This window comes from Oryctolagus cuniculus, chromosome 2 (genome assembly GCF_051225735.1).
Source record: "Oryctolagus cuniculus isolate XC-2025 breed Fujian yellow rabbit chromosome 2, ASM5122573v1, whole genome shotgun sequence".
In the NCBI taxonomy this organism is placed as follows: Eukaryota; Metazoa; Chordata; class Mammalia; order Lagomorpha; family Leporidae; genus Oryctolagus; species Oryctolagus cuniculus.
Window position 1 is genome coordinate 98,545,039 of NC_142868.1, and position 12,827 is coordinate 98,557,865.

General features: G+C 61.1%; 1 protein-coding gene across 1 annotated transcript; it reads left to right on the plus strand.

Annotated features, from left to right (window-relative positions):
• Nucleotides 1-2,707: 2,707 nt before the first annotated feature.
• On the plus strand, nt 2,708-10,519 carry LOC149127922 (sodium-dependent neutral amino acid transporter B(0)AT3-like). Its single transcript, XM_089327044.1, is given in 12 exon segments — nt 2,708-2,855; nt 4,285-4,425; nt 4,526-4,663; nt 4,947-5,128; nt 6,573-6,685; nt 7,388-7,424; nt 7,426-7,496; nt 7,771-7,896; nt 9,000-9,097; nt 9,355-9,484; nt 9,559-9,721; nt 10,328-10,519. Coding segments are annotated over 12 exon segments (1,539 nt in total).
• The last annotated feature ends 2,308 nt before the right edge of the window (nt 10,520-12,827 follow it).

The window sequence follows — 12,827 nt, forward strand, 5'->3', positions numbered from 1 at the left end:
CCTCTGGCCTGGTTCTCCCCCAGGAGGAGTTCCTCAAATCCTGGCAGGTCAGGTACCTGCCCTGGGTGTACATGGTGGTGGTCGTCGTGGCTGGCATGCCCAGCTTCATCATCCCCTGCTTCGCCATCTGCAAGCTCATCAGGGGCCACTGCCAGCAGCCAGGGGACCAGCAGGGCCTGGTCAGCACGCAGTCCATGGCTTCCGTGAATGGGGACCTCAAGTACTGAGGGGCCCAGCTCCAGGCTGTGTGTGTGTGTGAGTGCATGCATGCACACATTTATGTGTGTGTGAGCATTTCATACGTGTGTGCACTAGCTTGAATGTGTAGACACGTATGTTGTACATGTGTATATTCATTCATGTGTATGTGATGTTTCTCCATACGCATGCATGTCTACGCACACGTGTGTGTACATGTGAGTTATGTCAGCATTGTATGCATACCTGGATATGTATGTATTGTGTGCATGTATGCCTGTGTGCATACATGTGCATGTTTTATGGGTGTGTGCATATGCATGTGTATGTGTGTACGTGCATCTGTACATATGTAGCTATATATTTTGTGCACATGTGGACATGTGCATTGTGCTTACACGTATACGCACACTGCTTGTATGCACGTGCATGTGTGTGCATATCCAGGTGCACACGTGTTCACACACATATGTGCAATATGTGCATCTTTGTTTACATGTTCATGGCACACACATGTACCATGTGGGCCCAGTCTCCTTGTCATGAACATTGTACAGCATGCCACACAGCCCTGAGTATGTCCCCCAAAGTCAAGAGCTGAGGGGTGGGGAGGCTGCACCTGCTGCCCCCAGGTTGCCATGGATGGCCGTGGAGCCTGGAGTGTGGGCTGCTGACTCGGCCCCTGCAGCCATTCTCATTTCCCAGCCCTCACCCTGTGTCCTCCCCCTAGCTACAGACACTTGACCTAGAGACCCCGAGGTCAGGGTTTGGGCCCTTTTACCAGAAGCCCATTGAGCCTGTGGTGACATGGCCACACACACCCCCATGCCCTGGCCCCACCACCCCTGGCTTAATGAATACTCACCATTTAATCATTGCTTCTGCCTGCCATGGACAGACGCTCTGAGTGCAGCTCAGTGTGGCCCAGCCAGAGGAAGACATCAGCTGTTTTCTTATGGGGCTATTAACTGAATTGTTAGCCAGATGTTGGGAGAGAGGGTTACAGGGTAACTTGGCCCTGGCCCCTGCCACCAAGGATGCTGTATGTCTCCTGGCCCCCCTGGAGCCCAGGGCTGTGTCAGGGTGGATGGCCCTGGGACTTGGCACCAACCTCAGCCCACGCAAGCTGTGCCTGTGGCATCTGCTTCCACAAATGGCCACCTCCACGTTCCGCAGAAAAGCCTGAGTGCTTCCCTTCAAGCGGACTTTATAGAATTCTCACAAGTTGGGCTGGGATGCTGGGGGGTCCCCTTCCTCCCAGAGACCCCGGCCACAAACTCCAGTCCTGCAGTTCCAGCTACCCGGCACACTGCAAACACAGAGCAGGGTGGAGCTTGGACATGTTCTGACCACTCAGCACTCACCCCTCCACTGCCCTGCAGTGCCCCTGGCACGGCACGGCCAGGTGTGCCATCCAGGAGGCTGGCGGTTGTGTGACACCTCCAGAGCACAGTGCTGCTGCTTGGCATCCTTGTCAATGTGACAGACAGGCAGGTTCATGGACATCAAGTGTCCCCATCTAAATAAACCACTGCATCCACTGTCCTCGAGTGTGCATCCAGACGGGCGAGTGTGTCCCCCAGGGACAGTGTGGCTGGCGGTCAGCTCCACTCCCCTGTGGGCTGCAATCAGGATGCTGTCCACAAAGCCACATGCTGTGGCCGGGACCTGCTGGGCATTGGGCAGGACTGTCTGCCTCTCAAAGGCCCTGCTGTGCTCAGTGGGGGTCACCCCAGGGACTCCTGTAGCTCTGGGGAGGGTGTGGGCTCCATTCTGAGGCCCCCAGGCTGGGCTAGGGAGCAGGTGCAGCCCCTGGTACAGGCCACATAGGACTGGCCAAGAAGCCATGGTCAGACTCCCAAGGTGTCAGGAGACAGGTGTGGCCTGAGGACTAAGCCCCCTCCTACGCTGCCCCAGAAGCAGGGAAGCCACAGCCACCACAGCCACATGTGGCCAGGCAACAGCCTTTATCTGCTAACCCCATTGGGAACTGCATGGCATGGGGAGGTCAGGGGCTGCCAGGGTCCTGGATGGAGAGGGGGGGTCCCTGGTGATGGATGTTCTGGGTCTTGAGGTGTCCACATCCTCGACTCAGCTTCACAGGATGTGGCCACCTTGGCAAACTGAGGGTGGGGGAGAGAAGCAGGGACCTCTGACCCTGTCACCAATGAGCATGAGTCTGCATTACCTCAACATCAAAACACTTGTTACAGATAAATAACTAAAAGCCAACTCACCGTGCCCCTGAGCATCCCCAACAGGAGCACACAGCTGTCGCGGGGACAGCTCTCTCTGTGATGGTACCAGCCTGCAGCTGACATTGGACACACTCATGGGAAAGGCTCCAGGGATGCAGGCATAGCCAGGCCCCAGGTTACCAATTAACAGGGCTCCACCGGCTTTCCTTTAAATAAACCAGAGGATGTGACGGAGGGGATGCTTGGGCTCTAAGCCAGCAGAGGGTGCAGGTGCGGTGTGGTCTAGATGCTCCCAGAGACACTGGACCACTATGGCCCAGGACCTTGGCCCAGATCCAGCCTTGGATGCATGGGAGGACGAGAGTCCCCAGTGGGACAATAAGCTCCAGTACATGCTCAGTTGCGTGGGGTTTGCTGTGGGGCTGGGGAACATCTGGAGGTGCCAGAACCACAGTGGAGGTGAGCCTGCCAGCCACATCTGGGTACCCAAGGGACTGGCCTTCCCCACCCCTGACCTCTGGGCAGCATCACTGTCCCAAAAAGCCAGACATGTAGGGCCCCAAGAAGAGCCCAGCCTTGGCATCTGAGCCCTGGGGACTTCAGGGGCCTGCACATGGGGTCCCAGGCCAGCATGCAGCTTCATTCTCAGCAGCGCTGCCCCTCAGTGTGGAGCCAGTCTCCAGGGGGCAATCACCCTGGTGTCCATGTTCGTGGGGGCTGGTGTCTCCCAAGGCTCCTTGCGGGGTGACAGGAGCCCCGGGCTCACTAGCAGTCACAGCACATGGATGCACCCGTGTGGCCCACACGTGTGCACCAGCCAGGGGCTGCTGCCCTCAGGGCTGTCATTGCCCAAGTGCCCCCATGTGACGGGCAGGCCTGGGACGCCCAACTCTCTCCAGTGAGGAACCTGGGGAGACTCCCCAGGGGCCAGGGCCTCGGGGACGCAGAGGTCAGGGGAGGGGGCTTCTCATCAGGGATGCAGGTGAGGGAGGAGTGGCCGCCCCAATGTGCTGCTATGGCACTTGTTTCCAGATGCGGCAAGCATGGCCAAACATGCCGGAACATTCTGTCTTCTTACTCCCCGTTCCTCCCCGGGCTGCGCTTACGGGTGGTCTCACCCCAGCCACTCAGTGCCCATCGCCCATCACTCATAATTTTGTAAAGAGCGCCCCCACATCTTGCACAGCCGCACTCACCCTCCTCGCTCCTGGGCAGTTCCAGGGTCTTCTGAGCTTGTGGCCCTTCCTCATCCTCACGCCAGCTCCTGTTCCAGGTGTCTGCTTGCCCGCTCCACCTGTCTACACTGGCTGTGCCCACTCTACCTGTCTACACTGGCTACACACACTCCTCCTGTCCACACTGGCCACATACACACTGTCCACACTGGCTGCACACTCTGCCTGTCCACACTGGCCACATACACACTGTCCACACTGGCTGTGCACACTCCACCTGTCCACATTGGCTGTGCCCACTCTGCCTGTCCACACTGGCCATGCCCACACTGCCTGTCCACACTGTACACACTGTCAACACTGGCCGCACACACTCTGCCTGTCCACACTGGCTGCACATACTCCACCTGTACACACTGGCCATGCCCACTCTGCCTGTCCACACTGGCCACTTACACACTTTCCACACTAGCTGGGCACACTCCTGTCTACACTGGCCACACACACTCTGCCTATCCACACTGGCCACACAGACAGCCTCTGAGTCTGCCCCACAGTTCTGCCCGGCTGGTTTATTCTCCCATGAGGCTGAGCATGCAGCCAGCAGCAACGCCAACCACACCCAGCCAGAACCTGGGCTGGCCGCTGGCAGCATGCCAGGTGCTCCAATGGGGAGCAGAGGGTGACCACCCCTGACCCCTGTGTCCTGACAGGGGCCTTTTTCATCCCCTACTTCATTGCCCTGGTCTTTGAGGGGATCCCACTCTTCCACATTGAGCTCGCCATCGGCCAGCACCTGCACAAGGGCAGCATTGGGGTGTGGACAGCCATCTCCCCCTACCTGGGCAGTGTAGGCAGGCCACCCCCTTCTCGGCTCCCCAGGAGGACCTGCTCTGCACGTGGGTGGCACCGCTCCTCCCCTGCTGTGTGACACTTTGTCCTCGCTGTCTGCAGGGCTGGGCTGCCTCACGATGTCCTTCCTGGTCAGCCTGTACTACAACACCATCCTCACCTGGGTGCTGTGGTACTTCCTCAACTCCTTCCAGCACCCATTGCCCTGGAGCCACTGCCTGCTGGAAGGCAACAGGATGGGTGAGGGCGTGGCCAGTGTGGACAGGTGACCTCTCCTCTTCACTGGTCCCCGCTGGACCCAGGGACCACCCAGATCCCCATCCGCTCACACACCAAGCCCTGGGCCTCCCTTCCCCATCTCAGCCTCAGAGGGAGGTGAGAGAGCATGGCTGGGCTGGAGGGTGGGGGCCGCTTCAGTGCAGGGTCAGCCATGATGGTGCCCATGCCCCTGCTGGCTTTCGAGGCAGAGCATGCACTGGGCCCAGGCCCTGGAGCTGGCCCGTGACGGGACTGCTGGCTGCAGGGTTCGTGGCAGAGTGCCAGGGCAGCAGTGCCGTGAGCTACTTCTGGTACCGGCAGATGCTGGACATCACTGCTGACATCAGCAACAGTGGCACTGTCCAGTGGCAGCTGCTCATCTGCTTGGTCATCTGCTGGGCTGTGGTGTATCTGTGCATCATCAGAGGCATTGAGACCACTGGGAAGGTGAGAGCAGCTTCCTCCGGCTCCAAGGCCCCCTCCCCATGCTGCCAGTGTTGGCTCGGCATGGGGGAGCAGGCACACTCGGGGCCCCATGGGCAGCTTCTCATCCTGGTGACAGTCTCTGCCCTGAACCGCACTCTGCCAAGGCAGCCATGCCGGCTCTCTTCTAGCGGCCACTGTGACTTCTCTCTGCCCCTCCATCTCGGTGGACAGTGCCTCTCATAGCCACTGCTCCACTGGGTCTGGCCTGAGGAGCCCCCACTCAGAGCCAGCACCTCCCTGGCGGCTCAGGTTTGCCTCTGCCTCCTGACCGTTCCCCGTCTGGTCCTCCTCCTCTGCTCTTTATGCCTCCACTCCGCCTCCTGTGTGGCGGAGGCACTGTCAGGCTTCTGACTCTCGCTGGATCCCAGAGCAGCACCAGGGAGGAGGGCGCACGTAGCTCATGGTCTGGAGGTTCGGGCTCCAAGATGGGCAGCGCCTTCGGTTCAGGCAGCTGGGCGGCTGCAGGGTGGTGAGGGACCACCCAGGGAGAAGAGACACAGGGGCCTCACAGCTCTCAGAACCCATGCTCCCACTGGAACCACCCCTCGAGGCCCTGCCATGACCTCCCCGGACCCTGCCAAGCCACCAATGGGTGGGGTCTGCACCCAAATCCCCCGGCCAAGGTCATGCACCCACTGGCTGGTACCGGATCTCAGGGCCTGTCACGGGCCGTCTTCAGGTGACACGTGTGCCCCACGTGTAGTGGCCTGCATGCACTATCCTCCAGGAACACCCCCCTTTTCCCTTCCACTCCTCTCCAAGCCTTGGCCATGTTCTTACACTTACTTAAAACATGTGATAGAGAGCAGACACTGGTTTCTCTCACAGGCGACTGGCTTCTCAGGGCCTTCCCTTAGGGCCGCTGGGGCACACGGGTCGGGGGTGTTGAACACTCATTGCATGGTCAGGGCTCCTCACACCCCCTGCCCCAGGGCAGCCCACACAATCCAGCAGCCACCAGCCTGAGCCTTTTCCCACGAGGCTCTGAGGACAGAGCCAGTGACCAGACCCTGTGGCTCTTACAGATCATCCTGTTAGGAATGCACTGGGGAGGCCCTGTGGCTTTGGTCTGTGTGGGGATGTGGGGCCGGCCCTGGCCCACCGCTGACTGGGAGCCACCAGGACAGGGGAAAGAGGGGGCTGGGCTGAGAGCCTGAGGTGTGCACAGGAGGACCCAAGGCAGGACGAGGAGCAGCCTGGGGTGGGGGAGGGGGCCTGCCTGTCCCGAGTGCCGGTGCCCACCTTAGCAGACCCATGGGTCCTGTGTAACCATACACCTTCAGAGCTTGACCCAAAGCACCATGCCTGTGTGGTCACCTTGGGCCACATGAGTGGTCACAATGGGGCAAGGCCCCTCCCCCGCTCCTGCAGGGCCACTGTGCATCTGACCTGGCATCTCCTCCAGGCCATCTACTTCACGGCCCTATTCCCTTACTTGGTGCTGACCATCTTCCTCATCAGAGGCCTGATGCTGTCTGGTGTCACACACAGGCTCCGCTACCTTTTCACCCCCAACATAAGTGGAGGGGGACAGGGGGCACAGTGGGCAAGGGAGGCGGGCCTCCAGGTCTCGGCAGGGTTGGGGCAAGGATTTTGGTCTGGGGTGTGTGGACCGGTGCACCTGCAGGAAGTCCAGGTGCTGACAAGGTAGGAGTGTGGGGGAGGGGCCGGCAGGAATCAGCTGTCACCTGGGGCAGAAACGTCCAGCAGGTGTGGCACACAGGACCAAGGGGCTTCTACTCAGAGCCTGCAGCACTTCTAGACCATTCCATTGGTCCAGGATCCCAAGGGGGTTTCCAGGGCTGCTGACCACCACCAGGAGTCGGCTGCACACCTGGGCGTGAGGCTGTCTCCCCAGACACCCAGCAGTGGGCAAATGGGGCAATGGGTGCAAATACCCCTGCCCAGGGGCCTCACACAGTTAAAGCCACTCATGGGAGAGGACAGGGAGCGTGCCCGGGTCGGAGTCAGCTCAGATCTGGTTCTAGGCCCCACCACCGAGTGCCAGCCACACTCTGCCATGGGCCTGACGAAGCCACAGCTTGGTGGCTGCATCGCAGAACAGGGGAGCCGTGTCAGCTACCATGCCAAGCAAGCTCCCTCCTGGCACAAAGTCCTGAACGGTTCTTGGAATCTGTACAGGTCACACCTGGTTATGGTGTGACCCAAAAGGGCCAGGGAATGTTCTAGAACAGCATCTTCTGTGTTCATGTTTCAGAGGCAGATTCTCCAGAACCTGTGGGTGTGGCTGGATGCAAGCCACCCAGATCTTCTCCCAGTCCCTGGCCTTCAGTGGACACATCGCCTTTGCCAGCTACAATCCATCCAGGTGGGTAGCTGCCCCAGCTTGCTTGGCACCCTGGCGATGCAGTGCCAGCCAGCCAGGGCTGAGCTGGGGATGGTGCTGTGGGACCTGCTGGCCTGGGGTAGGCTCCACCTGGTTTGTCCGTTCCAGGAGCTGCTGTGTGTGCCCAGCCTGACTGTGGCCTGGGGCAGCTCTGAGCCTTTCCACAAATGGTCAAGGAGTAGAGTGAGGCAGTGGGGAGGGGCCCAGGCTCAGTGGGTGGGGGCCCTCCAGAGGCCCTGAGTGCTCCCGTGTGCAGGAACAACTGTGAGGACACCATGGTCATCTCCCTGGTGAATAGCATGACCTCCCTGTATGCCTCTGTTGCCATCTTCTCCGTCATGGGCTTCCAGGCCACCACAGACCATGGACAGTGCCTGGGCAGGTGAGGCCGGGCCACGCCATGGGCAGGGGCGGGGCAGGCATGCCAGTGCTCCGAGGACTCTCACTGGAAAAAGGGTCTCAGCAGATGAAACTTGGGTGTGGATGGAGCTGAGGCTGCCCTGGGGAATGTGGGCCCCAAGTAGGGGACAGCCACAGGGGGCAGGAGGGGTGCCCTCTGGAGCCTCTGGGGGGCTGCCACCTGACCCCATGTGCCCAGGGCCTCTAGGATCACACACACTATGCATGCCTCCACTCTGAGATATGCACAGTGCACAGCCCTAAGGCAGCCCCAGGAAGCCGATGCTGCCTGAGCAACCCTGAGGCCCTCCACCCGACCATCCAGACACGTCTCATTCAGGGAGTTGGGTGGGCTGCAGCCTCTGGCACAGGGAGCTCTGCCCCTGCAGAGTACGCATCCCTGGAGGGGGCTTCAGGCACCCAGTGGGTGGGGCAGGGGTCCTGCGGAACCCGTCGGCACCCAGAATGGCCCCCACATGCAGAGTCAATGGGTGGCGCCTGTGCCAATCCCACACCGTTCAGAGGGAGGAGGCAGAGGACAGGCCAGCCATGGCCAGTGCGGTAGGAGCCGGTGCCCCAGGAACACTGTGTGAGCATGTGTGTGCTTCACATGTGTGTGTGTGTGCCTCATGTGCACCTGTGTGCCTCACATGTGTGTGCACCTCACATGTGCTTCACTGTGTGCGCCTCACCTCAGCACCACCCTCACCAGTGCAAGAGGGGCTTCTCCAGCTCCTTCACCTGGACCCCAAGGACAGGGTCCTGTCACGTCCTAGCTGGATTCCCGGAGTTTCATAAAGCATAGCAAGTGGTGGCCATGCTGCACCGTGCAAAGCTGCTTCTCTCTGTTCCAGGGCTCCCACTCCCAGGGTCTCTGCTGACTCTGGGTTAGAGGGTGCTGGGCTGGGGTTCCCACTCCCGGGGTCTCTGCCGACACTGGTGAGGGAGTGCTGGGCTGGGGCTCCCACTCTGGTGGCTGTGCCCACACTGGGGGTGCTGGGCTGGGCTGGGCGCCTGGGGCATCAGGATGAGGCTCGCACTTCCTGCCCTGGCTGCACTTGGCCCTTCTCTGCATGGCTGTGTGAGACCCTGCATCATACAAGGCACCAACATGGAGGGGATCATCACGCTGCTCCTGGACATGGGGGCCATCCCCACGGGGATCCCCAAGGAGGCCCTCACAGGTGAGTGCACAGCTCAGCCACAGGGTTGCCTGCTGCCTCCCATACAGAGCTCAGGGGCCCTGGGCTAGCCCACTCCCCGAGGACAGCCCAACAGCTCCGTGCAGGACATGGGTGGACCTACCCTGACCGTGGCCCACTGAGGCCAAGCTCTGACCCACCTCTGGCAGGTGGGGTGGGGTGGGGGAAAGGGGCAGGTGCAGGCCTCCCACCCAGACCCTGCACCTCAGGGCTGGCCTGCCTGGCCTGCCTGCTCTCAGCCACCTGCTCCATGCTGCAGTCCAGAAGTTACTGGCTGGAGATCTTCGACAGCTACGCGTCCTCCTTCAACCTCATAGTCTTCACCTTCTTCGAGGTGGTGGGGGTCATCTACGTCTACAGCCTGTGGCAGTGAGCTGAGGTCCACGGGGAACCCGGGGGGTGGGGAGGGCCCCGCAGCGCCAATGAGCCCAATGTTTGTGCAGGTTCTGTGATGACATTGTGTGGATGATGGGGCAGCAGCCAGGCCTCTACTGGCGGGCGGTGTGGCTCGTGGCCAGCCCCCTGCTCCTCCTGAGTGTCTTCCTGGCCTACCTCGTCCTGCTGGCCCAGAGGACACTGAGCTACCAGGCCTGGAACCCTCAGCACGTAGGTTCTCCCACGGGGATCAAGGGGCTGCAGTGACCTGCAGGACTGGAGCCTCTCGAGGGCCTCAGAGCAGTGTCCAGACCCTGGAGACATCGGTCCTTCCAGCCCGCACTTTCCACGTGGTGTGGGGACAGGCAGCCAGGGAAGTGACAATTCTAGTGTCTGGGAGAGGTCAGGAGGCAGATTGGCGAAGGGTCACTCCCTGCCTGGTCCACACAGGGGACCATGTAACACCTGGCCTGGGCCGCCCCTCCAAGTGAGCACCAGAACCCCTCAGGATCCGCCTGGGGGAAGTGAGAATTTTCTGCTTTATCCCGGGGTCTCAGACCACACCTCACCTGTCCACAAGTGTTGGAGGCCAGTGGGTGGGGACCACATGTGCCTGCCTTCTCTGAGGGCTTCCACCCAGAGGGAGCCTCAAGCCCCAGCTCCCTCATCCCTGATCACCCACCCAGGAAGCTGCCCTCCTGTAGTAACAGGGAGGACTGGGGCTGCCTCCATGCACAGGTGGTCGGGTCAGCCTCGCTCTGCCCAAGGCCTGGGGTCTGGAGCCAGAGGTCTGACCCCTACAGGCTGAGCTTGCTCTCTCTCTTGTGCCCCCTGCAGGAGCAGTTCCCCTCCAGGCAGGAGAAACTCTACCCTGGCTGGGTGCAAGCCATCTGCATGCTCCTGTCCCTGCTGCCTGCTCTGTGGGTCCCGGGCATCGCACTGGCCCAGCTGGTGGCCAAGTGTAGGAGGCAGCAGCAGGATGAGTGGCTGGACAGGAGCCTGAGGCTGCAAGACAGCAGGGCCCACTGAGGGGCAGGGATGGCCGTGGGTGACTTCATCACACCCTGACACCGACTCTGCAGGACCCTTGGCTCCCCACGTCTTGGGCCTGCTCTATCCAGGGTCCACTCTGCCCTCAAATGGGAGGCAGAGTCCACCCAGGGGCACACCCAGGTCCTGGCTGCCATGGGAGGCCCTCTGCGACAGTGCTGCCCACACAGCCTTAAGTTGTGGTGATGGACAAAGGGCAGGCGTGCTGATGGCAGGCCAGGCCCTGCACAGCTTCCCTGCCAGGAATCCAGCCCCAGGCTGACCCCCAAGTCCAGCCCAGGATAGGGGGCAGGAGTCATCTGCACACATGTGAGGGGGACACATGGGTGCTGGGAGCCCAGCCAGGGAGGACTCAGAGACACCGCCAGTGTCAGCACCCATGCTCGAGGGCAGAGGCTGCTGAAATCAGATTTCCTACCATGGGGCCTCTCGGCCACTCCCTCCCGGTCCCCAGCCGCCCTTCACCCATCAAGCACCCAGGCAGTCAGCCCCCACCTGCCCACCCCACCCCCACTTCCTTCTGACCACTGACCTCAGCCTCACACTGCCAGACCAGTACCCACAGAGCCCCTAGCCTTTTCCCGGTGCCCTGCAGAAACACACAGCTGGCCACACCCCCTGTGGCACCTGGCAAGGCATGTGTGTGTTATCACCCAAGGAGCATCTGTGCTGGGAGCAGCTCTCGCCACCACGGGTGTGACCAAGGCCCGGCTGCAGAGGAGCTGAGAGCTAAACACCTGCTCAGCCCCAGCGCTCCATGCACGTCTGAGTCCACAGTGGGGGAAGCTGGCACTTAGCCCTCCATCATGACACCCCCTCCCCACGCCATGCTGAGACAGGTGGCAGTGAGCATGGGGTGTCATACAGGGGAGCCCATACCACAGGGGGCATCCCAGGGCTCAGCCCCGTCTTGCTAGCTTGGACATCACTGCTGACAGCAGCTCTGAGCAGACAGCCGAGGGGACAGGAGCTCGCGGGACCCACAGGCATCTGCCCACTCTCAGCTCTGCCCTGCGGTATCCCTTTGGCCAGCCCCCCTCATATGCTGTAGAGACCTCGTGGTTCATGATCTGCCCTCTGCACAGTGGACAGTGCTGGCAGGGCCCCCACAGGGCTGGAAAATGAGGGCAATGCTGTCCCGATACTGCCATTGTGGCCTGCAAACCCTACCACTGCCCTGAACAGCTCCGGGGCTGCCCTTCCTGACCACACCTTGCCTGGCCACCCTGTGCCCAGGAGCTTGGCCTGGTGGGGCCCTCGGGGGTGGGCGGTGGTGGTGTCAGAGCCCTGGTTCAGTGGCCAAGAGGGAAGGGGTGGGGCTTGGGGACAGAGACCCAGTGAACACCCAGCCTCCAGAAAACTCAGCCATGGATGTGTGGACAGATGGACACTCATGTGAATGTGGACATGGCCCAGGGGCTGCAGAGGGCAATGGTCGACCAGCATGACACCCCCATGGGCATGAGCCCTCCATGTGATATCCCTGACTGGCAGGGGCTGGCACAGGAGCAGATGCTGCCCTCATGTGGCCACAACAGAGGAGTCCACAGAGGGCCCCTCCCTCCTGGACATCGTGTTCATGGGCAACAGCCTCCAGGGGCAGACAGGGCCACCACCACCACAAGGTCACCCAATGGGGGACTACAGTTAGCACGACCAGGAGGGGGCACTGGGGAGCAGGGCACAGCCATCTTGTTTTTGGGGGGGCACTATCCCTCACAGTCACAGCAGCCCCCACAGGTGACTGTGAGCCCGCCCCCTGGGGGTTCCGCCCCTGTCTCCCTCTCCCTGCCCTGCCCCTGTCAGGAGCTGCTCACTGCGAAGGCCAGAGCTTGGGCAGCAAAGAGGCTGATGCCGTTTCACCTGTGGGGATCCTGTGTCCACAAAGTGGCCACTCAACACTGCATCCCCTGTAGGCACTGGCTGGAGTCCTGGCTGCCCTGCTCCCGCCCAGCTCCCTAATAGCCTTGGAAGGCAGCAGAGGATGCCCAAGCACCTGGGCCCCTGCTACCCATGTGGGAGACCCAGATGGAGCTCCTGGCTCAGTGTTGACCATGGCAGCCACCAGGGGAGCAGGTGGATGGAAGCTCTCTCCCCCTCCCTGTCGCTCTCAAATGAACCAATAAATCTGTGAATTATGAAAGCTCAGCTTTTCCAAGGTTTGGCAAACTCAGTGAAGCCTGAGAACCTGAGTGACAGTACAGCAGGGCCTGGGGTTCCCCATGGGCACGGTGGCTTAGTCACCAGGATGGTCTGGGGTCCCCTGGGCATGTTGGCTTAGTCAACT